Source organism: Copadichromis virginalis, linkage group LG1 (genome assembly GCF_057382275.1).
Source record: "Copadichromis virginalis isolate Kocher_CV1m ecotype Utaka linkage group LG1, C_Virginalis_male_GT1.1, whole genome shotgun sequence".
Taxonomy (NCBI): domain Eukaryota; kingdom Metazoa; phylum Chordata; class Actinopteri; order Cichliformes; family Cichlidae; genus Copadichromis; species Copadichromis virginalis.
In genome coordinates, this window is record NC_140618.1 from 31,387,979 (window position 1) to 31,414,587 (window position 26,609).

Genomic DNA, 26,609 nt, shown 5'->3' on the forward strand with positions numbered 1-26,609 from the left:
AAATTTCTAGATTATGGAAATTGAGATTAACTGATGTTTTCCTATTGCTGAAGTGTGATGGAACAACTGTCTAAAAATCATTTCTATCTAACCTGATACCTGCAAAAGCACTAAAGAATCTGTCGTGGAAGAAGGCTGGACGTGAACACAAGTGCAGAATACAGGCAAAAAGTTCAGTATGTTTATTGCATGTTTTGGCAGATGTAGCCCGTCTTTTGTGAGTGAAGCTGCAGAGTTTAATATGGTGGGATTGGTGAGTAGTATCTGGTATGCAGCTTAAAGGACTACTGTGTGCTAGGTCATGATAGAGACTAGTTATAGTGGCTTATTTTCAGGGGCCCTAGTTGCAGGGGGTGTAGTCCAGTGCAGAGCTGTTTCTGTTTGGTTTAGGATTGTCTTTAAGACTTGGAGATGTGTAATTTTGGCATTGATTTCTTAAATTATTCTTGAATGAAGACATTGATTTGATGCATGTAAGAAAAAAAAGATTCATTTGTCTTTATTTTTTCCTCCTATCTCCCTACCCTGTGTTCTCAATGAAAAAAAATGAAAAACACAAATAAAAAGAAGGAAAGAGATAGGAGAGAAAAGCCCAACAATTCCCCCTGAGCAAGCACTAGGTGACAGTGGGGAGGAAAACCTCCCTTTAAATAGGAAGAAACCTCTGACAGAACCAGGCTCAGGAAGGGACAGTCAACTGCCGTGACTGGTTGGGGTGTGAGGGTGAAAAATGATGAAGAGGGAGGGGAGACCAACAGAGAGATGATCGGAGAGGAAGGGGAGACTACGCCTCCTCATGATCAAGTGAGAAAGCAGGAGAATCCTTCCTTTTGAAAAAGCAGAAGCGTTTTTTTTTCTTCTTTTTCAGTCACTGTTCCTGGAGCGCCGAGGTTTTTTATGTCATCGATTGCTTCTGCGTTTCCCCTCTCAACTTTCTTGCATCTTTTCTACAGTTCTTCTAATTTTGCTTGTTTTTCTTCAAGCTTTTCTTTCAGTTCTTTTTTTATTTTGCCTCCTGTACTAGCTTTGCCTCGTGTCTGTATTCCTCCGTTGTACTTGGTTGTACATGTCTTCTAACTCCTGATTTCTCCAGTGCATTTTTTGAAGCGTACACTGTAGGTCTTTATGTGTTTTATCTTGTTCTTATTTCTTGTTCTCAGGTCTATAATCTGCTGCCGTACTTATCCAAATATTATTTCCCAGCCTTCATTTATAATCTAAATGTTGGGCTGTTATTGTGTATTGTTAATTTGTTGGTCTTGTCAGTTCATGAGAAATTCATTGTGCGTTTCTTCCAAGTGTTTATTTTGGGGTTCCATTTGTCTGCACTTCTCCTCTAGTTAAATGTTCTCTGCTTGCATTTGTTGAACCCTGTTCTCTAGATTGTGGTTTTCTTACTTTCAGCTAATGCCCTTCAGATGGATAATACGTCTTCTGGGGAATTTAACTGGTCACCTCAGAAAGGAGAGTCAGGGGAAACTTTTTTTTGTGGTGTTTTCTCTGAGACATGTTGGAGTCTTGATACAGTGACTGTAGAAGATCCAATTATGGATGGATGGATAGATAGGTTGCAAAGATGACCCCCTCTCCTGCCCCGCTCACACTCTGTTTCTCTCTCACACACATAACATCTTCCTGCCCTATTCAGCAATTTAACAAGTTAAACTGTATATGGACATCTTCAACTTTCCGCACTTCTTCCTGGCTGAAGAATTACAAAATATTAATAATTTTTTTAGTTGAATAAATATCTACTATGTTACCAAAATTATTTATTATTAACCGAAAACGACTAGTGTTTTGGTAACTTTTCAAATCATTCCTTTAAGAAATGATGCAATAAACCACAATGAAAAAACCTCAGTAGACATAGAATTGCATTATTGGAAAATTTTCCATAAGATATCAAAAGTGAAAGTAATTATTCTGCAGAAATACATTCCCAATCGATGTTAAAGTAATTAATATTACTGCTTCATATGTTTCAGATTGAGCTCATTTTAAGTACTCCATATTTTGTTTAATGTCCAGCATCATTTTCTATAAAACATATGCTCAACATATGCTTTAATATGCTCTTTTAGCTTTTCAGCTCCACCTTTTTGCTTTTGTTTCCATCTTTATCAGCCATATCTTCCACACTAAAACAAATTCTACAGGGTGCACAAGCGAGGTAAGGGAGGGTTGTGTTAAGAGACTTGATTGGGCAATACAGTGTAATAAAAATTACCAATGGGCTGGTGTCAGAGTGGGGCTAGTCTGTATAATAAGTTTGCGCTAGGCTCCAGTCTTGGCTTGTAAAGCTTGATTTAGACTTCTGCTGGAAAGCTACGTCCTAACCATGTCATTCAAGTCGTTGTGGTATGCATCAATCTGACATGTAGTTACATTGCTTGAGAGGTGCATATCAGGTTACGTAGAAGGTTATGGCACAGGGTTAAAATGAGTTAGAGTGTAAAATACACAGAAATTACATATAAGCAGTGCCACAATATTTTGACACCACCCTCTTTAGCATCCTTGTAATAAGACAACTTACATCCTTTTTTATTTATTCCTTCAAGGAATAAAACAACCCTGAGTTCCCTGATTGACAAAAGTACCAACACAATTTTTTTATGCTGGATTTGTTTAGACTCACAAAAATAATGGATCTGTCAATCTTATTAATCTCTGGCTCTTTTTCACAACATGACTTTTGTCCCGTCTTCCTCCCCTCAACCCTAACCTGTCACAGCAGAAGGCCGCCCCTCCCTGAGCCGGGTTCTGCCAGAGGTTTCTTCCCACTGTTACCAAGTGCTTTCTCATTGGGGACCGTCTGATTGTTTTTGTGTGTGTGTGTGTGTGTGTGTGTGTGTGTGTGTGTGTGTGTGTGTATTATTGTAGTGTTTTTACTTTGGGGTGACTGTTATTATGATTTGGTGCTATTTAAATGAAAGTTAATCAAATCGAATTTAATTGAAATTGCTCTATATTTCACATATTGTGGAAGTTCAAGCACCAGAATTTGTGCAAGTCCATCGCTAAAAACAGTAATGCATTACACAATGACTGTATAAAATAATCAAAATACTTTATTAATCCATGATAACAAAGTAATGTGGTCACAGCTGGTCCCAGACAGTAATAACTGTAACTGACTAAATTTAATGAAATATTACTAAGTTACAAAATCTAATAAAATACTTCTAATATACGTAAATAGGTTAATTATAAATATCCCAGTATATAGCACAAATTATATATATGGTTGATATTGAGATGCCCCTATTTTCAAACTATAAAACTTTCTTTTCTCTGTAGAGCATGTGTATAAGGGTACACAACTATAGAAGTATGTATTTGTGCATTAGATAAAGATGACCAATGACTGATTTTACAGTCAATGGTCTCATCGCTAATTAGCCAATCTCAGTGTGACCTGGAAGTGTGCGTGGTGAAGCGGGCGGTGCCGTCTTTCTACATCCGGTATGCTCGAACCTCTCACGAGCAGCGAAGGCAGACGAAGAATGGAGAGAACCGCTCGGCTGTTCTAGCTTGAGACAACAGCAACAACGGGCAGCACAGAAAACCTCCCCATCACAGGCGGCGTTTTTTGTTGCGAAAAACGACAAGCTGTGCCCCGACTGTCTGGATTTCCCACAGCGAAGGTGAGCCTGAGGTGTTTGCTAGCCAAGCAGCATTTAGTTGCAGGCTTTTGGTTCTTGGCTAATGTTTTCGCTGCTAACGGAGCTAATTTCCTTGTTGCACTCGGTCCAGCTGTCACCTAGCCATCAGTAGGTGCTAGTTAAGGCGTTGACACCAGGCAGAGAGAGGGGCTGCTACATTTGCTGCCCTTTAAAACTACTCTGTTTTCATAATTAACATGAAAATGTCCATCCTGTGATTTTTCTCACACTATATTTTGAGCCAGTCCAACCATTGTGGCTAAGTAATGTTTGCTAACGTTAGCTTTATGGCTGATCAGTCTGGTTTGACGGTGGCGTGAAGGTAATTTTATTAAGCTGATGGTTCGTTTACCTACTACTCGACGTGACCGACACTAATGATACGGCTGGCTTTGAAACGCTGACGTGCAGCTGCCACCTCTCTTCCTTGTTTTGATTTAACCTTAGGCCTGCTGGTAAAGGATCGATCAGCCTCAGCTGCCTCTAACCAGCACTTCCTCACATAGAAAACCTAGTGCCTTGACTGCTTACTACAAGGTGAGGGATGCTCACAATAGGAAAGGTTGAACCCAGGGCCCCTGTCAGCCTGCTCGTCGTCGGCACAGTTGTAAATGTTGGACTGGATCTGGTCTGGTCGTCCCAGATGCGCACGCTCGGGATTAAAGTCAGTTTAAAATTTACTTCTGTGTGTACCTCCAGTGTACATTTTCTTTGCTACTAGTCATATTTTAATACACGTGGACCGTCTTAAAGTAAAGTGTCTTGCTACTGAATCAATATGGGATGACTTGTGATCGGTATTTTGCAGTAAAATAACGGCGTGTCATGCTCCGTAAAGCAGCTCTGAAGGTCACATTTTATTGATATATTAGTAGTTGAACAATTGTCTAGTATAAGTCATCGTGAGAACATAATAAATGATGTGAAATAGTTTGTGTAGAGCTCAGGCTCACTGTTTGCACATCTTAGGAAGATCCACGTTTAGGCAAAGTGCAAATAGATTAGGTTTTTTTTAAAAACTTGTTTTCGCATCTGGAACATGTTTGTTCAAACTGGTGAATTTACAATTGCATGATACACTCTTGATGATCTTGCAGTATTTGCACAATCATTAGTTCAAACCTAAGGAAAAAAATCACATTGCCATGCTTACAATTTATTTTTATGTGTTTATTTATTGTTGTTATTACTGTGTGAATTCTCAGAGGAGGAAGAGCATGGACTATAAAAATTCAATTCAGTTCTAGTTCATTAGAGCTGCTGCCTTTAAGGAGAGAGGCAGCAGCCTTTAGCTGGCACGGCCACAGTAGGAGTCTGCACTGTTGGCAGGCCCCCCTCTCAAGCTGATCTTTCTACTGAAGGTTAATTACTGCACTGAGAGCCTTTATGTTTCCATAAAAAATGGTTTAAAAAAAAAAAAGTCAACAGATTAGTAATTTTTAATAGATGCTAATCAGCTTGAAGCATCTTTCGGTTTCTCGTAGTATTTTGACAGGCACATTTGTGCACTGTAATCAAGGTTTTTCAAATATATTTTCAGTGCCTCCTGACAGTGATACTGAAGGAAAAGTACTCTTGAATAGTTCTGAGTGTTAAAGCTGCCTATTAACCAATTGCATGAAGTTTCCTAAGCTTTTGATTGCCAGTAAATGGTAATCCAATAAAATCTTGTGCTTCTGATTTGACTGCAGACAAATTAGTTTTTGATTCTCTCCACATTTCTATATTTCAGCGGCTCTGAAAACATGCCGTCATAATACATTACTTAGATATTTCTGCAAATGCCACATTCCTCCTTCATCATTTCTGGATTAGAACTAGAAAATAAAATGCCTCGATGCACATTTTCAGCTGAGAGAATATCAGTGATGTGACAGATATGTGAGATCAGCAACAACAACTCAACTCTGAAAGCATCTCCAGTAATATGACACATTTCCTCTTCATGCACAGTGAGCGTCATTCAGAGTTGTAAAGATTTAGGATATCCCCATTGTGGAGACAGTCTGCCCTACCTGAACAGAGTAGCATTTAAGTATTCAAAATATGCAAAGGTTTAAGTACATTAAATGGATCGTTTGTTAGTCTCGCATCCTGAGATTTAGTTTAGTGGTTACAAAGTGACTGCAGTTATTTATTTTCAGCTAAAAAGGAAGTGGCAAATCTAATTTGTACATTGGTGTTTAAGAATCCAAAATATTTATGAGGTTTTTTAAATTTTCTTATTGAACCCAATAATTAGAGCAGAATAATTACAATATTGACAGCTTTAATGCAGTCTAATGAAATGCCATTGTGCAAATGAGCACATCATAAAACATAGGCTGTGCCATGACAAAGTCAATACCCTCATAAGGAGGGAGGCTGCATTTACTGCTAATCTGTTCTAGTGCAGGATAAAACTAAATATAGCATCCGCTGGAGTTTGGCCATCTGGTCAAAAAATAGTACTGATTGATGATCAATCAAAATCATAATTTTCTCAATATATGTAGTTGAACTCATATCATATGATTAGCATCAAGTGTCCTCTCAGATGTTCAGACTACATCTTGAGCTTCTTTTGACATGTTACATTAGACCTTTCGCCACTATTCTGTTTACGAAAGAAGTTGTACATTAGGTCCAGAGGGACATTGAGTCCACTGTTAATGTGTTTCTCCAAGCTTATCAAGTCAGTCAGTCAGGGTGTTGGGATGATCCATGTACCCAAGCAGCAAGACAGGCCACTACATGACTGTTTCAGCTGTGTGGTGTCAGGTATAACTCTCTATCCATTGTGGTAGTAAATATTTAGCATAGTGTGCTGTTTTTCCTTTTCTTGGCTTACTCTCGCCATAATGTGAATTAGTGTGACATTGCCTCAGTGCGTCATGCTATCTACAGAGATGTTGCAAGTGTATGGGTTTATGTTTTTATTAAGGATTTTACTTATGATTATAGACATGTGAATGCCCCATCTCAATAACTATGGAAATTAAGGCTCATTTCATTAGGTAGGTGGTTCAAAGTAACCACCTGATTTGTTTCAAGATGGATGCTGAGTTCCTAAATTTGCTTAATGATTTAAATAAAATAATAAAAAAAAAGTATTTTTAGCATCCAATAACTGAGAACAAAATATTTGGGGTAATTGATTACTTATTTTGCATTCATTTATGATAAGGAGCTGTTTTTGTTTTACTCTTTTGTGCTACAAATCAATTGCACCCCCCTTCCTTTTTTTCAGTGGTTTGCTGACTAAAAGCTCATGCTCCCTAATTTAGCTCTAGCTGAAATTACTGAAAGAGAGCCGCCTGTTAACCAGCTCCAGCTACAGGAAGAAAACCTTACAGGGTTTTTAGAGCTAAACCTGTGTGTTGAAGGCTGCCGCCTACCTTGGTCTCAGGATCAGTCAGGGCCTAACAACCTGGCAGGTGACGGTACTATGATGCAACATTAGTGGCTTAGTGATACAGCTTTTGGGTTTACCCTGGTTTTTCACTGTTTGCCTCCTAGCCTGATCTTTTACTTGAGATAAGCGATTAACAGCTAAGAAGTCTCAGTTCTCCAGAACATGGTGTCACCACAAATTGATGATATCACAGACCACCTCCTTGCGCAGATAGAAAGGTTTTTGATAAGTCTTTGTCTTCAGTAGCGCTTCAGTAAGAAATATAGATTCTTAGGAGTGACCTGCTTTTTTTCTTTTAGGCCTAAAACATTTAAATAATTTTGTACTGTATGCCTTAAATTAATGACCCTAATGCCGGACACCGATCTGTACTTATTAACCTTATATTAAATTCTCATGTAGACTAAGCTTACATTTGAATTATAACTATTCTTGAATTGCTCTTAGACTGTTAAACACCATGAAGGCTGCAGATGAAAGAGTGAGGCTAAAGATTAATTGAATGGAATAACAATTGTAATCCGACTGCTTCTTCTATAATAATTAAAGAGATCTAATGTTGATAAGTGTGATAACTTAGTCTTTATTTTTGCCAGGTTTCCTTCCTGGTTTCAGATAGTCCAAATTTATTGATGTCGTAGATGTTTTCAATTCAGAGCAAAGCTTAACGCCCCCATGTTCATACATTGCCTTTAATGTTAAACTACTCCTTTCATGTGCACTTGGTCCCCTGCTTTAGGGCAATAGTTGTATTGTTTTCAAATGGTTCTCTGCCCAGAACCATGTGTTTAAGTTCTTAATTATTATTGTTTTAATTATAGAATTTTATTTTCCTGTGTAAAATTATTTGCTTCTTTTCATTAGAATTATCAATGTTTCTGATTGGTCATACTCAGCAATACCACTTTAAAAGAATGTGTTTCATATTAGACTTGGAACCTCTGTGTTTACTTATCCAGTTTTGCGTTTGTGTGATCACAAGGCCTGACTGTTGATGTTGGGGTAAAGCTACGTAGAGTGAATGATTTTTGGTTATTTGCTTGCTAGCTACTTTAGGGCAAGACCCTATGGTCTACACCCTAGACAAGTCGCCAGTATTTATTATTTGAATGATATCTTACATTTAAAAAATCTATTGCAGCAAGACACATTTATGCTAAAATAGAGAAGCAAAATGCTGATGTGAAAGTCATGACAGGGAAGCTTTTATACACCTTGGTTTTGTTCTTCTCTCTTCATCTTAAGAGATTTTTAAAAAGCAACGAAAAACCCCCCAGTAGCTTTGTCATTGAAAACTCCTTTAGGCCTACTTTTTACTGTACAAAGATCAGGAATCAACAAGGTCATTGATGAAGAACCTAACCTGTAAACAGAATTGATAATGGCCCTGCTACCAATAAAAGCTTATCAATACCTGTAACAAAAGGTCTGACTTTCCCACACAGGCTGCCCCGCATCGGCTAACCAAACAACTGAGTGCTAATTGTTAGCAATATCAGATCTTCACATACAGTAGCCCATCTCTACTAGCCACTGTGAAACTGTAGTATGTTTATTATGGATGTAATTAGAGCTGGGCGATAGAACGATAACGATATGTATCGCGATATAACTTTTACTCGATAGAGAAATTAAGCTATCGCGATAGACCTCGCCGCTCTTGTCCTCTAAAAAAAAAAAAAAAAAAAAAAAAAAAAAGGTCAGCCGATCCAAATTCAGTAGCGCAGAGCTGAACCAATCACAGCCGCAGCGTCACGTCGTGTGACTTGCTACGCACAGCACAAGTGCCAAGCCGCACGTGTGTTTGTTTGGGAAGCAGCCAGCGGGTAATGGAGCCAGCGCATAATGGAGGAAATGAGTGTGCCGACTAGAAAAATCAACCGAGCGTGACCGAAGAGAAAACCGATGATGGTTCCAATGCCGGAGAGATTGTCGAACGGAAGAGCCAAAGAAGTTCCGTAGTGTGAAGGTATTTCGGCTATTTCAAGTCTGACAAAAAAACAGAGTAGCGTGCACTGTAAATTGTGCTGAAAGCAAGTCTGGAAATACAATAAACTGGTGCATGCGTCACACTGTGCGCCGCGTTATTGTTTCGGTGAAATGAATTTCTACAATACTGTTACTGTTAATTCTACTCTCTGCAGTGTTTAAATGCTTACATATACACACAGTTACTGTCCCTCCACACATACGACTCGGTTCTGCTTCTATGCCCCAGCTTTGTTTACTTTTTCCCACCGAGGCTTCTAGACTTCTGATTGGCCAACATTTCTGCACGGTTAGGAATCTAGCGCCACCTGCTGCTTTGGCATGTTCATAGCAGCATTTTCCTTCATTTCTGCCTTTATGTGTGGACGGGATTATTTTTTAAAACGAAAACAGAAAATCTCAGTTTTCAAAAATACCCGTGTACGTGTGGACGTAGCCTCAGTCTCTGACTGGAAGCGCTAATTCGTCATTCGGCTTTTGTCAGACTAAAGTAACTGTTAAAACTGTTTGAAAAGCTAAGCTATACAACAAGGAGAGATTGAGAATTTCCTTTTAGTTCTCAGTTTATTTGATATTGACAAAAGTTAGTCAGTTTTGTCTGTTCTTCTGTAAAACAAACTAAGATTTATTTTTAGAATTAATATTTTGTTTCTAAGTGGAATTGACAATTTAGTCTGTTTCGTTTGTTCTTAAACGCTTTAGTGGCTGCCTTTTGTGTAGTTTGCAATATTTGCCTTTATTATCTGAAAAAGTCTCATGTTCCTTAAGTACATCTACCCTGTTGAACTTATTATGGGAAATAAATATTTAAAAAGAAGCTGCTGATTATTTCACATTTTACTTGTGAGCAACGGCACATTTAAATCTTACAAATATAGTTATTTGGCTTATATCGTGATAGATATCGTTATCGCCTGAAATGAAAAAAACATATCGTGATATGAAAAAATCTCATATCGCCCAGCTCTAGATGTAATATATACATCCATAATATTACATGTACACTGTAGTTCAGTAGTTCTCTCATCTTGCCAGAAATGTTGCGTTTGGGAAACAAGAATCAGTTCTCATTAAGAGTGTTTCAGATTTGACTGGTGTCTGTTAGTCACCTAGGTCTGAAAATATCTGTTCCTTTTATTGATCTCTGCCAAGAACCATGAGGCACGAGACAGTAACTATTGTAGACAGGAGATTTCTTTTTCATTCATTCATTTATGTATTTATTTAGAAGAATACATTTGAAGAAGCACCAGCAACCTATACTTTTTTTGTTTATTTTCAATACATGACATCTTTGACTGCTACAGTTCAATCAGTAATCTGGGATTTGATATTATAAACTCCTTTCCTTTCATCTATTTCTAAGAAGTACATTTACTTTTATAGGATGCCAGAAGGTGTGTATCCTCAAACATAGCTTCATTTATCAGTAGACACTGTGCCTCCAGCGGGATAAAGGTAGGGGATTCCCATCCTTACATCACAACTAAAGACTCCGTTTATTCAGACCGCAGGTCTTCACAGTGGTTGATTCTCCACAGTATCCCACAATCCAGTAGATTCCCTAAATTTGTTCTCGTCTTTATTAATTAGGGATTGACTAAAATTCATCTACACAGATTGAATGTGTCCAGTGTAATAAAAAGATTTATTTTGTATGTCCTTTTAGACCCATAAGAGATACCTTTGTAATAATGTGACCTATTCCTCTTCAGCTATTTTTTCCTTTAATCAGGAAAAACACATGCAGTACAGTTAATAAACCAAACTAAATGCTAATTATTACAGTATTTAGTGCTGTGCATCTTTGCTGTTAAAGATTGAATGTCTTTTTTGCAGCGTGAATTATTTTTGTGCCTTTGATGTTTCTACATGGTAATCCTCAGGTTAGGCATGCCAGGGCATGTTTATAGCATAGATGATTTATGGTAGTCTAGTGCACCTGGCTAAAATAAATTATACATTTATAAAACAGACCACATTTATGTTTTATCTCCAAAAAAATGAAACAAAAGGAAAGAAAAAAACTAACAAACTTACTCAGTTAGGATCAAATTATGTTCAAGTTTCATACAGAGCGCTGTCCTCTTGACTGACAGACTGATGAGATCAGCTCAAGTTGGTTTCATCAGTGTAACGTGTATTATTGTATCACCAGTGTGTGAATGTGTGTGTGAATGGGTGGATGACTGGATATGTAAAGCGCTTTGGGGTCCGTAGGGACTAGTAAAGTGCTATATAAATACAGGCCATTTACCATTTATTCACATAGCCACCCATGTCTTTTAAAAAATTGAATTCAAATGTTGTTATGTGGTTAATTTTTGTAGATGTTATATTTTCTGGAAATTTAGTTTTGAAACCTTCATATAAACTGACTAAAAATAAGCGAAAATATGGCTCTCTTACTTGGACAGCATGCTATACTTGAATACAGTTTAGCTTACTGTAATTGAAGCTTGGTATAAAAGGTTTGAATGGTCAAAGGTCAGTTTAGCTCAGGCTAGTTTTGTAGTTATCTGTGATTTTACGTAAAGTAGTAAAGTGCAGCTGTTTTCGCGTGAACACACACTCTGTATATAAAAGATGGACCTACCCCCATCAACTGTTGTGAAATCCTGACTTAAATACTTAGGATTTAGTTAACATTTTGTAATACTATTGTTCATGGAGCCAGAAGTGGCCATATGCGGATGCAAAATGGATTGACAGACACCAGCGAATTAGTGATAATTATAGACAGAAATTAAATACTACAGTTTAGTTGGAGTTACAAACATTTTGTGCAGTTAACAATAAAGGAAAATGTATTATCTGTTAGATCATTTCATTACAAACACTGTAAAAGTGAGCAACATAACAGATGCAGTTGAGAGGTACAGCTAAGTAGCTCGAATTAGCTTAGCTGGTGTAAACCCTGGTGCATGCTGGGTTAGTGAGGCCTAAAAATGCTTATTTGCACAATGGAAGCTGCTCACCATTGGGCCTTGCTGCAAGCTTGTTTTATAGCTATGTTGCGCCGTTCCTGGTTTTATGTAATAGTAACACTGCACAGTTGCCCTTGAGAGCAAACTAGCTGTCTTTGATGCTGAGATCTGTGCAGGCAACACTGAGCGTGAGTCATCCAGAAGCCCACACACAAATACTTTCAGCAGCAGTTTTTCCATGCTCAGGAATTACAGCATTGTCATGAAAACAGTAGTAGCTGATGTTTTTCTTCAAAACACGAAAAGTTGTTTTCAGTATTGAAGAGGTATTTTGAGTAAATAATTAGCAGAATAGTCAATCGGCCTAATTAACAGGCAACGTTTTGTCGTGCTTCAGCAGTGTTATAATTTGTTGAGAATGGTTAACAGGATTTTCCCAAGAGGCCTGCAGTTGATAAAAAGCATATGCCATAAGTAATTGTTCAATACATATTAACTGCTTTTTTTTCTTCTGAATTCTCATAATTTAATGTAATCATGTAAGGAAAGAAGTTAAAACCAAAAAGGATTCTACTGAGTGCTCAAAACAATCGGATCAGTGTCCATAAAATTGAGCTTCGGTGCCCTTGCAAGCCAACATGGCTTTATATAATTGTTTACATAATATTCTCCTCTGACTTTGTCTGGCGGGGTTTAGCTGTGGGTAGTGAGATGCCTTCAGAAACACAAACTATGACTTAAGGTTTTTGTGTTGATGCTCAAACTACCTGCTGTGTTTTCTATGACCACTGTGACCTGATTACTATCTCTTCACCCAGCAGCCTGTTAGAGTGAGCCATTTGTCCTTGTTTAGCACTGTGTACTTGTAAACACAGTTTTGTTTTGTTTTTTTTTTGTTTTTTTTTTCCTTTTCTCTTTTTTAACAGCCTGTAAACGACTTTCAAAGAGAGTTAAACCTGGTCTCTTATGGGGAAGTTAGATTATGTGTTGTTGTTGTTGTTGAGGAATCACTATCAGTGAAATTTTATGACCTAACATGTAGTCTGGATTTTTCATTTTGTCATTAAAAAACCTTTTGTATTATAACCCCATGAAGTAAAGTGTGATTTTTTTTTTTCTCTTTTTTTTTTTTTTTTTCTTTTTTAGATTTTTCATCTAATAATAGCAGTAGAGAAAACATAAAAAATTAATATCTAACACCTAAACATTTGAGTTTCATTTTCTGGTTCATTTTAATCTGTGATCATCTGTATTCTTTTTGATGCAATGAGGTTTTTAAGAGTTTAATCAGGGTAAAATGTTCTTTATTAAAGGGTAATATCTTAAGTATTGCCATATGTTGTTTGTTACAGGTCTTTCACCTTCTCCTTCCTGTGACAAATGTTGAGGCCTAACATCTCTTAGAGGTGAGGGTGAGGACAGGTCGGAGTGTCGGTCAGCTGCATCAAGTTTTGTCCCATGAGAGTGACTGTACCATCCAGGCACCTCCAGTGACCAGGGCTGTGGCTGTGGTGGGCCCGGCCCAGGAGGCCTTTTTGTACATCACTCCAGGCTCCTGCTGACCTGTGCTGCTCTCACCATGGATCAGCAAAGAGACAAGTATGGCGACCGACAAAGGAGCGCTAAAGTGTCCCAGGGAGGCCGCAGCGGACACCCGTCGCGGCCATCTGGCTCCTCCAGCTCCTCTGGGGTTCTCATGGTGGGGCCAAATTTTCGTGTGGGCAAGAAGATCGGTTGTGGAAACTTTGGCGAATTGAAGCTTGGTAAGCTGAATCTCAATCAGATGTTAAAATATTTATGCAGGACATGATTTGCTAGCAGACATAGCAGACATGGATGCTGCAAAGGTTGCTGGAAGTATGTCATCTAATCTATTACAGAGTTATCTTTTCTCTAAAATAGTGTAATTTATTTTTAAAACATCTGAACCATGCTTTTGCTCTCCTGTCTTATTCCAGGAAAAAATCTCTACACAAATGAGTATGTAGCTATTAAACTGGTAAGTGCACTCTTGCTTTTATTGCTTGACTTCTCACATCTGCAGATGATTTTTAGAATCAATTTTAATGCTAAAGTCATTACTTTTAAAGCGCTTCATTATGTGAAAAAGGTCCAATACGGAAATTAGTAATAGTAGGATCAGAAATGTTGGTACAGAAAACATTGAAAGCATGGTTTGCTTTATTGTAATTGCTTGAATATAACAGTCAGCGATAATGAGAATCTGAACTAGATGATTAGCACATTGAAAACAGAATAAAACAGATGCTTACTGTTAGTCTTTCCTCCGTGTTCAGTATTAGGTGTTGATATTAAAGTGATTTTCAGATGGGCTATTTTGACTGCAATTTGCAGTGGTGCAATCGTAGTGTTGTAACTGTTCTTGAGGAGAAATGTGAGTGAGGTGTAGATGCTCAGCTAGGCGTGTCTCTCCAGCGGCTGCTGGACTGGAAATCGTGGCTCCTGACTCATGCCCTTATTATTGCTCACCAGAGAGTTGTAATTTGCTACAGAATCAACGTATTAAGCTTACCAACCAAATGGCTTTTAGCTACTCGCTCTATTGTATGGTGTGCTGACACTTGAGCTGGAAAAAAAAAAAAAAAGAAGTTTCAATTTAAAGTGTGTTGAGTTTGAAAGTTCAGAACAGTTAACTGGAAATAAAGTTTAGAATTTGGGGGCACAGCAAAGTGACTGTTTTAGGTATATTTTTAAGTATATTCAAACTATTTTTCTTTAGCTCAAATGTGATGTTTTGTTGAAGTGTTGCTCTGAATATTGACCCATACACAAACATTTGCAAGGTGAAATTCATAGCATTAAAACTGCATTTATTCCAGTGTTTATGTCCGATTTATTGAACACTGGTCTGATGTGTTTACCATTCAGGAACCAGTGAAGTCGAGGGCACCACAGCTGCATTTAGAGTACCGGTTCTACAAAACACTTGGAACTGCAGGTAAGGTCACAGATTTGTTTTCTACTCCCGTCTGGTGGTTTTATGTGACTTCATGATAGTGATTTGACTGTTTTGGAAGATCGGCCTAAAGATTGCATCATTTCCACAACAAGTGATTACTCTTCTCAGGTTACATATTGAAATTAAGCTGACTTTAATCTCCGGGAGTGTGTATATGACTGGATTAATGCCTACGTGCATAGAAAGCATGTTGAACAGTGACCTTGGGTGAAAATAGTATTGCCAGAGGTGCAGTTCACTATGAAAGGTGGTTTCTATTTTCACTTCCATTGGGCTGCTTTGCTTCTGTTTTGGCAGTGAGTGCCAGAGTCTGTGCTGTGCTTTGGACCTATAATGCTTCATTAGGTGGCAAGAACTTGTTTAGAGATTCAGGTTGAAACAGAAAAATAATTTTTGTATTTTGCTGTGATCAGTTCAGGCACATGAGCCTGAACGAACCTTGCTTCTGAAGTCGCAAAACTCAACTCTATATGGACGTCTTCAGGTTTTGGGCAAGTTGTTGAAGCACAGAGAGTGTAACACAATGTTTCCCACTCAGGATTACTGTAGCCCTTTCAACTGGCTCAAGGGCTTGGCTCAGTTCATTAGTCAGGTTCTACTGTTTAGGCTTCAGATCAAGATAGTGTTGTTTTCCTCGTGGAACCACTGCTGGGTCAGACAGTGCAGTAGTCACAAGCCATCTTTGTTCCAGAAGCCTGGGTAACCTGATAAATACTATTCTAGTGAATACTTACATCTTGAAGCATGTGCTGTGGTGTGCTCATTTGCAGCTGCTTATCCTTTAGCTCAGTGAATGCCGTCTAATTGCTGATGCCCGTCCATGCTTTTCTACCAAAATCTTTACAGCTGCTACAACATTAGCACCATTGTCATGGACAACAGCTTTTTCTTTCTGTGGTGGAATGTCGAAGTTGACAAGACCGTCCTCAAGCCATTCTCCAATAGGGCTGTTCGATATAACGATATATATCGGATGACGGTATAAAAACGTCTATCGTTTCCTATGACGCTACCGTTTGTTTCATGGTGTCGTAAAATAAACTGTTTACGGCAATATTTTTTTCATTGTTTTGATGGTCACTGTAGCGGCTATATTAATTTCGTAAAGTTCTCTTTTCTCTTATATTTAATATAACCACTCTACGGACCGACAAGCGCGTGTTGTTAGCAACAACGACGGTAAAACCATCGCGTGGCTCCGCTGTCCGCTTGTTTGTTTTCCCACATAAACCTTTCACAATAAAGCTCAAGATCCTGTTGAGACTTTGCATACTCTTTCACGTGATTCTTTATTTTGAAGAGAGTTTATGGATGAGAAGCAAAAAAGAGCCGTCAGGTGCTAAAAAATAAACCTTAGACTCAAACTTTGAAAGAAAATGGTGGCCGTTACAACTTATGTCTAAAAATGTATCGTTTCATGCATGGGTTAAAACACTGGACTCCATGTAAAGGACGCCCAGCTGGAAACACTTCACGCAAGTTGCCCGAGATTCACAGAATTTACATAAAATGTTACATTTTTGTGATTTATATCGTTGCCAGGACGATAAATGTCTTATGGGGGGGCAGGGATAGCTCAGTAGGTAAAGTGGTCGCCCCATGATCGGAAGGTCGGCGGTTCGAATCCACTTAACGGCTACCCTGAGGTACCCCTGAGCAAGGTACCGTCCCTACACACTGCTCCCCGGGCGCCTGCTTAGTGGGCTGCCCACTGCTTCACTGAGTGAATGGGTCAAATGCAGAGAAAAACAAGTAATTTCCCCATGGGGATCAATAAAGTATCTATTATTATTATTATTATTATTATTATTATTATTATTATTATATCGGGATATGAGATTTTGGTCATATCACACAGCCCTAATCTCCAATATATGCAGCGTGTGTTCTCGTCAGAAGCATTGTTATCAGTCTGCGGGTCTCTATTCACCAATCCTTACGAATAATGTGAAACATCACCCCTCGATACGCCTCTGTAGCGAGGCTCAAGCTAGGGAGTGCAAGGAGTGCAAGGCTCAGTCTCCTGCAAGCTTAAATTATGGTCTCACAGAAGTGTCAGTTAGGGGTTAACACCCACCACAAACGTATTCTAGTGCAGTCCTCCAAAATCTCTGCTGCATGTCCTAATCAATCAGGATTTGACTGACCTAATCGTCAGACGAGTTGGCTCAAATAGGGAATGGAGTGACAGTGGGAGAAGCTTGGGGGAAAAAATAAATCAAAGATCAGAAATACGTTGTTTTAAAGCTCTTTGTATGTTGTAACTTTGCTCTTCTCTGTGGCTGGCTGATGGACCATCAACAGCATGAGTAAGAGTAGCCCACAGACTGGCTGTATGACAACAAACCCTCTGTGCTGGTGGACTGTCAGTCCATAATTGCCTGCGAATTGCCTTTGCCCTACCCCTGCTCAAGTGTGAAACAAGCATAAAGGGCAGTTTTTTTTGTTTTTTGACCTCTTCATAGTTTACTTTCAGGAAGTAAGTTCTTGAAGTAACTGTGTACCTGGGAATGAAAGTGGAAATTATATTCAGAAGCCCTTTGTCTTCCACCATTGAGTTTTCAAAATGCAAGTCAGCAGCATGCTCGGCTGAACATGGTGCAGCTGTCTGAACAAAGTTTTTTGCATACAACTCTGTGACTTACTGAAAAGGACAGTAACAAATAATTCATTGTCCAACAGTGGCTTAGTTTTACTGGTATAGTATATTTTTACTGGCATCAGAAGAAGTTTAGCTTTTTCTTTTGTTTGAAATGGTCTCAAACTAGTCTTCATCTTTGTCTTGTTCCACTATTTTATTCTTTCTCCATCACACCATTAATCATGATATAATTTTGAGGCTATATTTTTTTAAATATATTTATATATATTATCAAGTCTTATATATTTCGTTTTTTTTTTTTTTTTTTTTCCTTTTTTCTAAGTAGCTTGTGCAGTTGAAAACTGAAAACGCTTGCATTGTTTGATTAAGCTGACATGGTGAATTTTTAGCAATGAGTTGGTTATTTACATATTTGGCAAAGCAGCATAACATTCATTCAGACCTGTACTTTCAAAAATCTGGCCAGTCTAAGTCTCAATCTTTGCACTTGCTTTTTGGCCTGTCTTGATGTTTCATAGGGAAATGTGAATCTTAAGGTTGTAAATGTTCCCCTATTGTAACCAGTTAGACCAGTTAGTCATGGACTTAACTTAAAAAAAAACTTCAAGGAACTAAAAAAAAAACCCAATTACCCCGCAGCCCAAAACACAACAATATTATTATTATTATTATTATTATTATTATTATTGTTATTCACTCATAATGCCTACAATTTGTCCCTTGCACCGTTTGATTTGTAGTGTGAAACAGTGATTTTAGTTTTAATGGTACCCACACTGCCAGCCATTTTTATTTTTCCAGATTATCCAGATGCCCAACAAATCTTATTATCTAGCTTTCAGAATGAAATGCAAAGCAATAACTGACAACTTCTCGGTTTGTCATAAAAGATTAGTCAGGATTTGCTGACGCATCACTGTTACAGCAACCACTAGCAAGAATGTTGGCAGGATCAAATGAGCACCACAGAGAATGAAATTAAGTCATTTTTTAAGTGTTGGTACTAAAGGAAATGGGTGTGAAGGCTAGAAACAATGGAACTATGGAAAAATCTTTTTTTTTAAAACAGTATCCACGGTTGTCTTGGTAAAATGGGTACAATAATAATGGATACATATCAGATATATTGACCCAAACGAGCTTTTGAGGTCATTTTGTTTTTGTTTGGTTTTAATTTGTTACCTAATGTGCTCTTTAAAACATAGGGATGTTACAGTGTTTAGGGATGACCCCAGTAACAGTTTGTCATGGAAAATAAAAGCCTTTTTTTGTGTCGTGGGTGATCTTTGATGTGCTTTTTTGGAGCTCTACATGCATATGTGATAACCCGACAGGGAGTATAATGGCTATTGTTTTGCAAAGGCAAGGGCTGGAAAAGGCCAACTGTGCGGAAACTCATTAAATATTTAGAGAGTGGGTCTGCCTCTCTTAGTACTAACCTGCCTCTGTCCTCTTCTTCCAGATGGGATAACGTGACCTCATTTCTTCTTGGCTGTGTACTGTGCTACATTCCTCTCAGCCAATGTGGTTATCACAATGTCTGCATGATGGGGTCTTTATGAATTAATGTGGTTTGACTCAGCTGCTCTGTCAGGTGTTGTTATCTGATGCATAAACAACTATCACTGGATATTAATGAGGATGATTCAATTAAAAATCAAGCATCATCTTGCAGTTAATATTTGCCATCGCAATCAGGGGTGCATCATCGCTTTGGTTTTACAAGCCAGTGAGATTATGACACAGCATTGTGAGGAGGGCAAAAATGTTTCTAAGAGCGTGAGGGTTTGTTCAGGGGTGGGTGGAGATTGTTGAGCTGTTAAAGGTATTGGCAGGCAGACCTCGTCATGAAACACTACACCATCTCTGTAAGCACTGCAGGGCACAACGAGTAAACATGTCCAATGGTGACACAGTTTAATAGATGTTACCGACATGTAAAGAAAAGGCCAAAGGTTTTATCGTGTGTGTGTGTGTGTGTGTGTGTGTGTGTGTCCACTTATGGGGAAATCATAGATATATGTTGAAGAAAATTGAGCTTCTTTCATTACACAGTTAGATTTGAGTGAAAATAATTAGAGAAAATGAGGGATTAGAGAAACCATAAAGTGGTGTTTTTGTGTGCTTTTAGAAATTAAAGAGCCCAATGTTCTTGAGTGTGTTTAAAGGGAGACTTAAAGATCGAAAAGAACCACAGGATTTTCCTGCAGCTTTTATTTTTGCATAGAATGATAGAGTATAATGTTTGTTTTTAACACCATAGTTGCTGTATAATTACAGATGTTGATTTCTTGTCACTTAAAGGAAGCACAGCATTTTCAAGGGGATTCATTATGCTCATTTAAACTCCTAGAGTGGCTTTGCACAATTCTCAGTTCAAAATTACCCTTGTTTATCTTGTACTGGACCTGAGTGCAGACCGTTACTTCATTCTGACTGAAACAAACCATTTTAGTTCCTTCATCTTTAAGACCACCCTCCCTGTTTTCCATTCTTATGACTGGCTGCCTCTCTGTGTGCCTGAGAGATCTGGCTCTTTACTCTTTATGACATCAGACAGAGCTAAGAGCAGAAAAAAAAATGGCCTTGAGAGAGTTAACAGAGTTCAAGCATTACTCGCATATATGCGAGTAATGCTTGAACTCTGTTACTCGCATATATGCGAGTAATGCTTGAACTCTGTTACTCGCATATATGCGAGTAATGCTTGAACTCTGTTAACTCTCTCAAGGCCATTTTTTTTCTGCTCTTAGCTCTGCATTATTGCTTTGCATTTCATACTGCATTATTGGTAAATATGTCCACATCCATTTATAACAGTATGTAGACTGAAAATATGGAAAAGCATGTTAGTGTTGTTGTTGTTTGTTTTTTGTTAACAATGATATTTATTTCACGAAACCGTTAAAGGAATTCAGATTTTATTTCAAATTAATTAATAAAACAGCAAAAACGATATGCTGGTTGTTGAGCTTTTACAGGTGAAATGCAAATATGTGTAACAAAATGCCACAGTAGTCAAATAATTGGTCCAACAAATGAGCACATTGACAGCCATCTGCACAGGTTTAGGGAAAGCAGCCACTGAACAACAGAAGCAAGCCAGCAAATACGTCTGTTAGAAATTGAAAGGGGCCAGCTTGATGTTGATTTGAGGGTAGAGCTGAGCAACCAATCGCAGGCTATATCAGTAGTGCAGGCAGCCAATCAAAGATGGATCTGCACGATGTGCAAAATCTTGCATCAGGCAGGAGCTGGCTGTATTCCAGGAGTTTGGTGTGGAGCTGCTGTAGAACCATCACGAGGAGCCTGCTCACAATTTTCTCAGTAAAACCCACCCATTAGTAATATACAGTGGAAAAATCTGTCCACCAGTCTTTGATTTGCTTATCCTGTTATGGCGGGCTGGAGTCTCTCCTAGCTTACAGTGGTTGACGCGTAGCGCAGTACAGTCTTGGACAAATAAAGTCTCTCACAACACTGACAAACACACACACACAGAGCATAGTGAGAAAAGGGAGTTCACGCCTACAGTCAATTTAGAGTCACGAATTCACCAAACCTGCGTTATATTAGACTGTGGGAGGAAACCCACGCATGCATAAGGAGAACATGCGATCTTCACAGAGAAAGCGTCACACACTAATCCAAAATTAATTTCTGTAAGATATTCATTTTCTTCTAACCTGATTACAAATGGTAAATGGCCTGTATTTATATAGCGCTTTACTAGTCCCTAAGGACCCCAAAGCGCTTTACATATCCAGTCATCCACCCATTCACACACACATTCACACACAGTCTTTCTGTGATGCGTTTCAGCACTCTTGTTGTGCAATCTGGTCCACAACGCATGTCTACCAAAGAAATGACAGTTATGTGGCATTTTGGGCCTGTGGAAGACTTGATCCTTGACTTTGGGTTGAAAAATTGCACATACAGATTTCAGTGTCACAACCTGTGAATAAATGGGGGAGTGTGTCTTGGCTAGGATGAGCTGTCTTCATTTATCATGCATTCACGAGCAATGTGTAGATTTGTGCAGGTTTTAGGTGCATATTTCCTTCAAAATATTGCTCTAATAAAGGCAATCCCTCAGTGCTGTTCTCCGTATTCAGTCACTTTTGCATCCCGTCCACTTTGTTGAAAATGCAGACTTTGTCTATGCTCTGTGCAAATACTGAATAAACTCTTACAGTCCAGGTGAGCACACAGAGCAGTCATTGCAATCTTTATGTTTACAAAAATTGAAAGGGAGAAGTGGTACCTGCAAAATTGGTAGCTTCCAACAGCGTTTGAGTTTTCCTGTGGAATTGCTGTGTGTGGTTGTGGACAAAAAGGTTCAGTCTTTAATGTTTGTTTGACTTTTGTGCTGTAGACAACAGTGGTTTGACCATCCCCATTGCTAGTTAAAAGCTAGATCCATATTGTTTTAAACTGTTTATCAACTTATTTACCGCACATCTCCAATCTGACACATTTTTAGGCCTCCCACAGGCACACAGGGTTTCAAGCCACTCATTCCTATGGTACAATTAGCAACCCACAGAACTACATAATGGTGTCCAGAAGCACAGGATGGAGCGCAGCGTGACTCCTACATGCCCATATGCTTGCTGACAGCATTTATGCCACCTTTCATACTGCAGTGCATTTCCCATTACCCAGCTGGCAAGCCAAATGTCTCCAGCAACATGTTTTAATATAAATACATCAGTGCACAAAATTTGGGAGTATTATTTGTATTTAGCTTTTTGTCGGTTTGTTTTGCCATTATTTTGAAAAACAAACAAACAGTGTCGTCACACCTTCATATGGCTAATAATAATAATAATAATAATAATACTAATAATAATAATAAACCAAACCATTACAATGGGGACTGACATCCTGTCCATAACTTTTTCTTTTCTTTTCTATTCAAGCTTGTCCATTGAAAGAGAGATGCAAATTTACATTTCAGTGTTGTGTTTAAAGGGACTATTAGAGCTTTGTTAGATTTCACTATAAAATTATTTGCTTAGGGGTTGTTTGGATGAGAGGAGTTTTAATGATGGATGCATTTTAAATCTACATATGTATCTAATCTACATGTATACTTGCATCGCAACACACACACACACACAAGAAAGAAGACGGTTACTTTCAAAGTCTGATGCAAAAGATGATTGATGATTGAAAGACTGACTTTAGGATCTTTTTTTTTTTTTTTTTTTTAACTTTGCAATTATACTGTATGTCCAAGGACTGAGTATAACTTTATTATTCTGTTATAGCAAGGTCCTTATGATTGGATCTCCCTTTGAAGTTTCTTGAGAGGTCCTTTTTAATAGGAGTCTGACTAGAAGTAAGCACAGCCAAACTTTGAGTCATGCTTCCCTGAAGGCAGTTAACAGTTTGACCTGATTTCCTGTTCTTTGAAACTAAAGTTCAGGCGGTGGTCAGGATAACAACAAAGAATACAAATGTTACCACCAATTACGATTGCATGTGCATATAACTGTAAATCCTGCAGATGGAATATATATTTAGATTCTGTGACGTGCCTATAATTGAAATTAAAACTGCAGGAGGAAATCAGTGCACATGTTGCGCTCCCCCCCCCCCCCCCCCCCCCCCCCCAAAGTTTAACTGTTAGAAGGAGCTTTCATTCCCAGATTACACATACAAAGAATTAAAAGAGCACTAGCCTTTATGCAAGTTCCAGTGGCATCGGACTGATCACCCAAGACTAAATTACACTGTGGCAAGAGGTAAAATAAGAGCCGGGTTGACAGATGGACAGGATTTTTGAGCAGTGAGAGTGAGTAGAGCAGACAGATCATAATTCAGTTGGGAGGTTGTGATATGAGCCAGAGAAAAGATTAGTTTTCAGCTTGCAGAGGCAGAATGACACAGTATTTCACCTCAGGGTTAATGTTTACCTAGCAGCGCTCTGTCCTCAACGACCTCGTAGTGCTCCTCCTCCTATCGGTCCATTTGAGGGCCTCTTATGGTTGACCTTGGACCCAAGTTGGAAACGTCATTAGTCAAGGGAGACGGGAATAATAAACAGATTTTAAATACTGTATACAAATGAAAAACACTGAGCTTTTTCTGTATGTCATGTTTACTACCCCAGCTTTTGAGAGTTGTCTTGGATTACTTTTAGATACTTTAAAATAAATAACATATATAAAGGCAACTACTGGGTTTGTGTCTCCTTGTAATTTTTATTTCTTTCCTCCTCGTATTTTAGCAGAAGGTGTGCCTCAGGTGTTTTACTTTGGGCCCTGTGGGAAGTACAATGCCATGGTACTGGAGCTGCTTGGCCCAAGTCTAGAAGACCTCTTTGACCTGTGCGACCGGACCTTTTCACTGAAGACCGTGTTAATGATAGCAATTCAGCTGGTGGGTTTGGAGCTTTGTATGACACCATCACAAAAACTTCTACTCACTTACTATGACTGATGAAATCAAATACATTGAACATAAAAACTCTGTGAAATTTCTATGAAATGGTTCAAATCACCATCAGCCTATATGCAGAAATGGCACAAAACTATTTGCTACTTAATATAGTAGCTGGAGTTAGACTAACAAGTTCATAATCAAAAAATAAAATGTTTACTGTAGTTTAACAATTTGCATGGCAAGTTCAGCACAATTTACATTTCCAGTTAATGACATATTTTCAGTAAAATCCATTTTCATACTATAGGAATGAACCCTTGTTTCAAAAACTATCCTGGCTGGATATTTCAGAGGCTTAATCCACCAAGCCTTTACATTTTATAGTATGCTCCAGAATTCCCAGTACAAAATGATTCTTATTGAGTAAACTGTCCATATAGCTGATTTTACAAGTCTTGCCTGAATACCTGAGGTTCTTGGAGCTTGTGGAGAGTGACTCTCCTATTACCGAGTATGCAAATTAGCAATCTGTTAGTATATGCATTCTTCTGGGCAGATTTGGGTAGACTGGAAGCTGTCGTGAAGCGCAAAGTCATGCACATCAAAATTTCTGACGTTTCATTTTGTCAGCACAAAAACTGCAGTGCTCTTGTAATATAGATATCCTCTGAAAAAAATGTAAAGACCTCCATAGAAGCTCAGCACAGAGGTTTCCTAAAGACTGCATCGCAGCCACCTCACATTATGAATTTATTATGTTGCTCACCTTTAATTTTTTTCCTAAAAAAAGACAGTGATTCCACTGTAAGTGCAACAAGTTAACCTTAAGTGTTAAAAAGTTGTCGTGCTTTTTTTTTTTTTTTTTTAAATAAACCATAATGCTGAAATTCATTATAACTGAGAAAATAATGTCAACTTGGTTCAGCAGAAAAACCCATTTTCAATAACTGTGACTCTGATTTAGTGGCCAATCATTTACCATGACTGATGTGTTCTTCATCACCAGATTTCACGAATGGAGTATGTGCACTCTAAAAATCTCATCTATAGAGATGTAAAGCCCGAAAACTTTCTCATTGGACGACAAGGAAATAAAAAGGAACACATCATTCACATCATTGACTTTGGCCTGGCCAAAGAGTACATCGACCCCGAGACCAAAAAACACATTCCCTACCGGGAGCACAAGAGCTTAACTGGTACTGCGCGATATATGTCCATCAATACACACTTAGGCAAAGGTAAGAATGATTTTATTGTTGTTGTTCTGGGACGTCTGTTTGTAAAACGGATGCTTTGGGACATAGTTGTTGAATTGTGTCAGTGAGATGTTATATCTATTGATACAGAGCAAAGTCGGCGAGATGACCTGGAGGCTCTGGGCCACATGTTCATGTATTTTCTTCGTGGGAGTCTACCTTGGCAAGGGCTAAAGGTATGTAAAGTATATTGACAGTTTCCGAGATTCTTTCATCAGGACTCTAGTCATTGTATAACCTTAAATTCTAACACACTCTGAGTTGCTGTGTAATTTATATTATTTACCCATCAGTAGCTGCGGCATGTGCTGAAAGTCTGTTCAATATGACTGAGAAAATGTACTTCCGAAGACTTCAGCTTTCATTGTGTTTATCTCTCCATTGGCACATTTAAGTCTTTCTTAATGAATATATATATAAAAAAAAAAAAAAGACTAAACAAAGGTTACAGTTGAAAATGAACCAGCTGTTATTTTGTGCTCACAGTTCAAAATTCATAATCTTTAGAAGCTTTTCTTCAGGCTAATGTGTACAGAGTGGTACAGTTGGTTGTTAATTGAAGCAGTAAGCTTCCTATTCCTCTTTGCTTACTACTCTGAATCCTTTCTGCTTAACCACCTGAAAATCTCCCAGAAAGTTGATTCTGTTCATCACTTGACAAAACGTTTCTCCCACTGAAAACGCTACGTCCAGATGAACAGAATCAGCTTTCTGAGATTTCCTTACTTTGATTGAACATGCAACAAGAAACCTCAAATCAGTGGTTCCCAAACTTTTTTTGCTAGGCCCCCCTTTGTTTTACAAGAAAAATGCCCCGCCCCCCCGCAAGCATGCACGCACACGCACAAACACATCCTCCAACCACACACACCCTTATTTTGCTCCATTGCGGTTTATTTCACACCTCAAACATTAAGTAAACAATTAAAAATTACAGGTAGTAATAAAATAAACTACTAACTCTTTTACGCTGCGTCCACACCTACACGGGTATTTTTGAAAACGCAGCTGTTTCGTCCACATGTAAACGGCGTTTCAAATCACCGAAAACTGTATTCCTCGTCCACACGTAAACACAAAAAAGGAGTTTTAAAAATCTCAGAGTGGGTCACGCAACGTCAAAGGTCTGTGCCTTTTTTCACATCACGCTGTGCGCCACGTTATTGTTTAAATGAGATGAATTGCAGAATGGCAGATAGTCAGATTAACAGTATTTTGTCTCTATCTGCAGGTTTTACACGCTTACATATACACACGCAGTTACTGTCCCTCCATTTACAAAGGCAAAGGCATAACGGTGTGATTATTTTACGTGTAGTTGTTTTTTTCCCTGTGTAATAATATTCAACATTGCTGTCAATCAATTTTTCAAAAAATGCCTCTCTGTGCAAAATGGG

The 26,609-nt window shown here is 38.4% G+C and overlaps 1 protein-coding gene across 6 annotated transcripts in view; it reads left to right on the forward strand.

Moving 5' to 3' along the window:
• Nucleotides 1–3,478: 3,478 nt before the first annotated feature.
• Nucleotides 3,479–26,609, forward strand: part of csnk1g1 (casein kinase 1, gamma 1) — a 39,291-nt gene continuing 16,160 nt past the window's right edge. For 4 of the 6 annotated variants that reach the window (XM_085459362.1, XM_085459380.1, XM_085459388.1 and 1 more), the window contains exons 1-7: nucleotides 3,479–3,650; nucleotides 13,331–13,741; nucleotides 13,937–13,977; nucleotides 14,868–14,937; nucleotides 23,799–23,950; nucleotides 24,960–25,194; nucleotides 25,303–25,388. In XM_085459362.1, coding sequence (XP_085315488.1) covers nucleotides 13,558–13,741; nucleotides 13,937–13,977; nucleotides 14,868–14,937; nucleotides 23,799–23,950; nucleotides 24,960–25,194; nucleotides 25,303–25,388 — 768 coding nt within the window. In that variant the 5' untranslated portion in view covers nucleotides 3,479–3,650; nucleotides 13,331–13,557. The remainder of the gene's footprint in view (nucleotides 3,651–13,330; nucleotides 13,742–13,936; nucleotides 13,978–14,867; nucleotides 14,938–23,798; nucleotides 23,951–24,959; nucleotides 25,195–25,302; nucleotides 25,389–26,609) is intronic. The other 2 variants (XM_085459371.1, XM_085459405.1) reach the window with 1 other exon arrangement.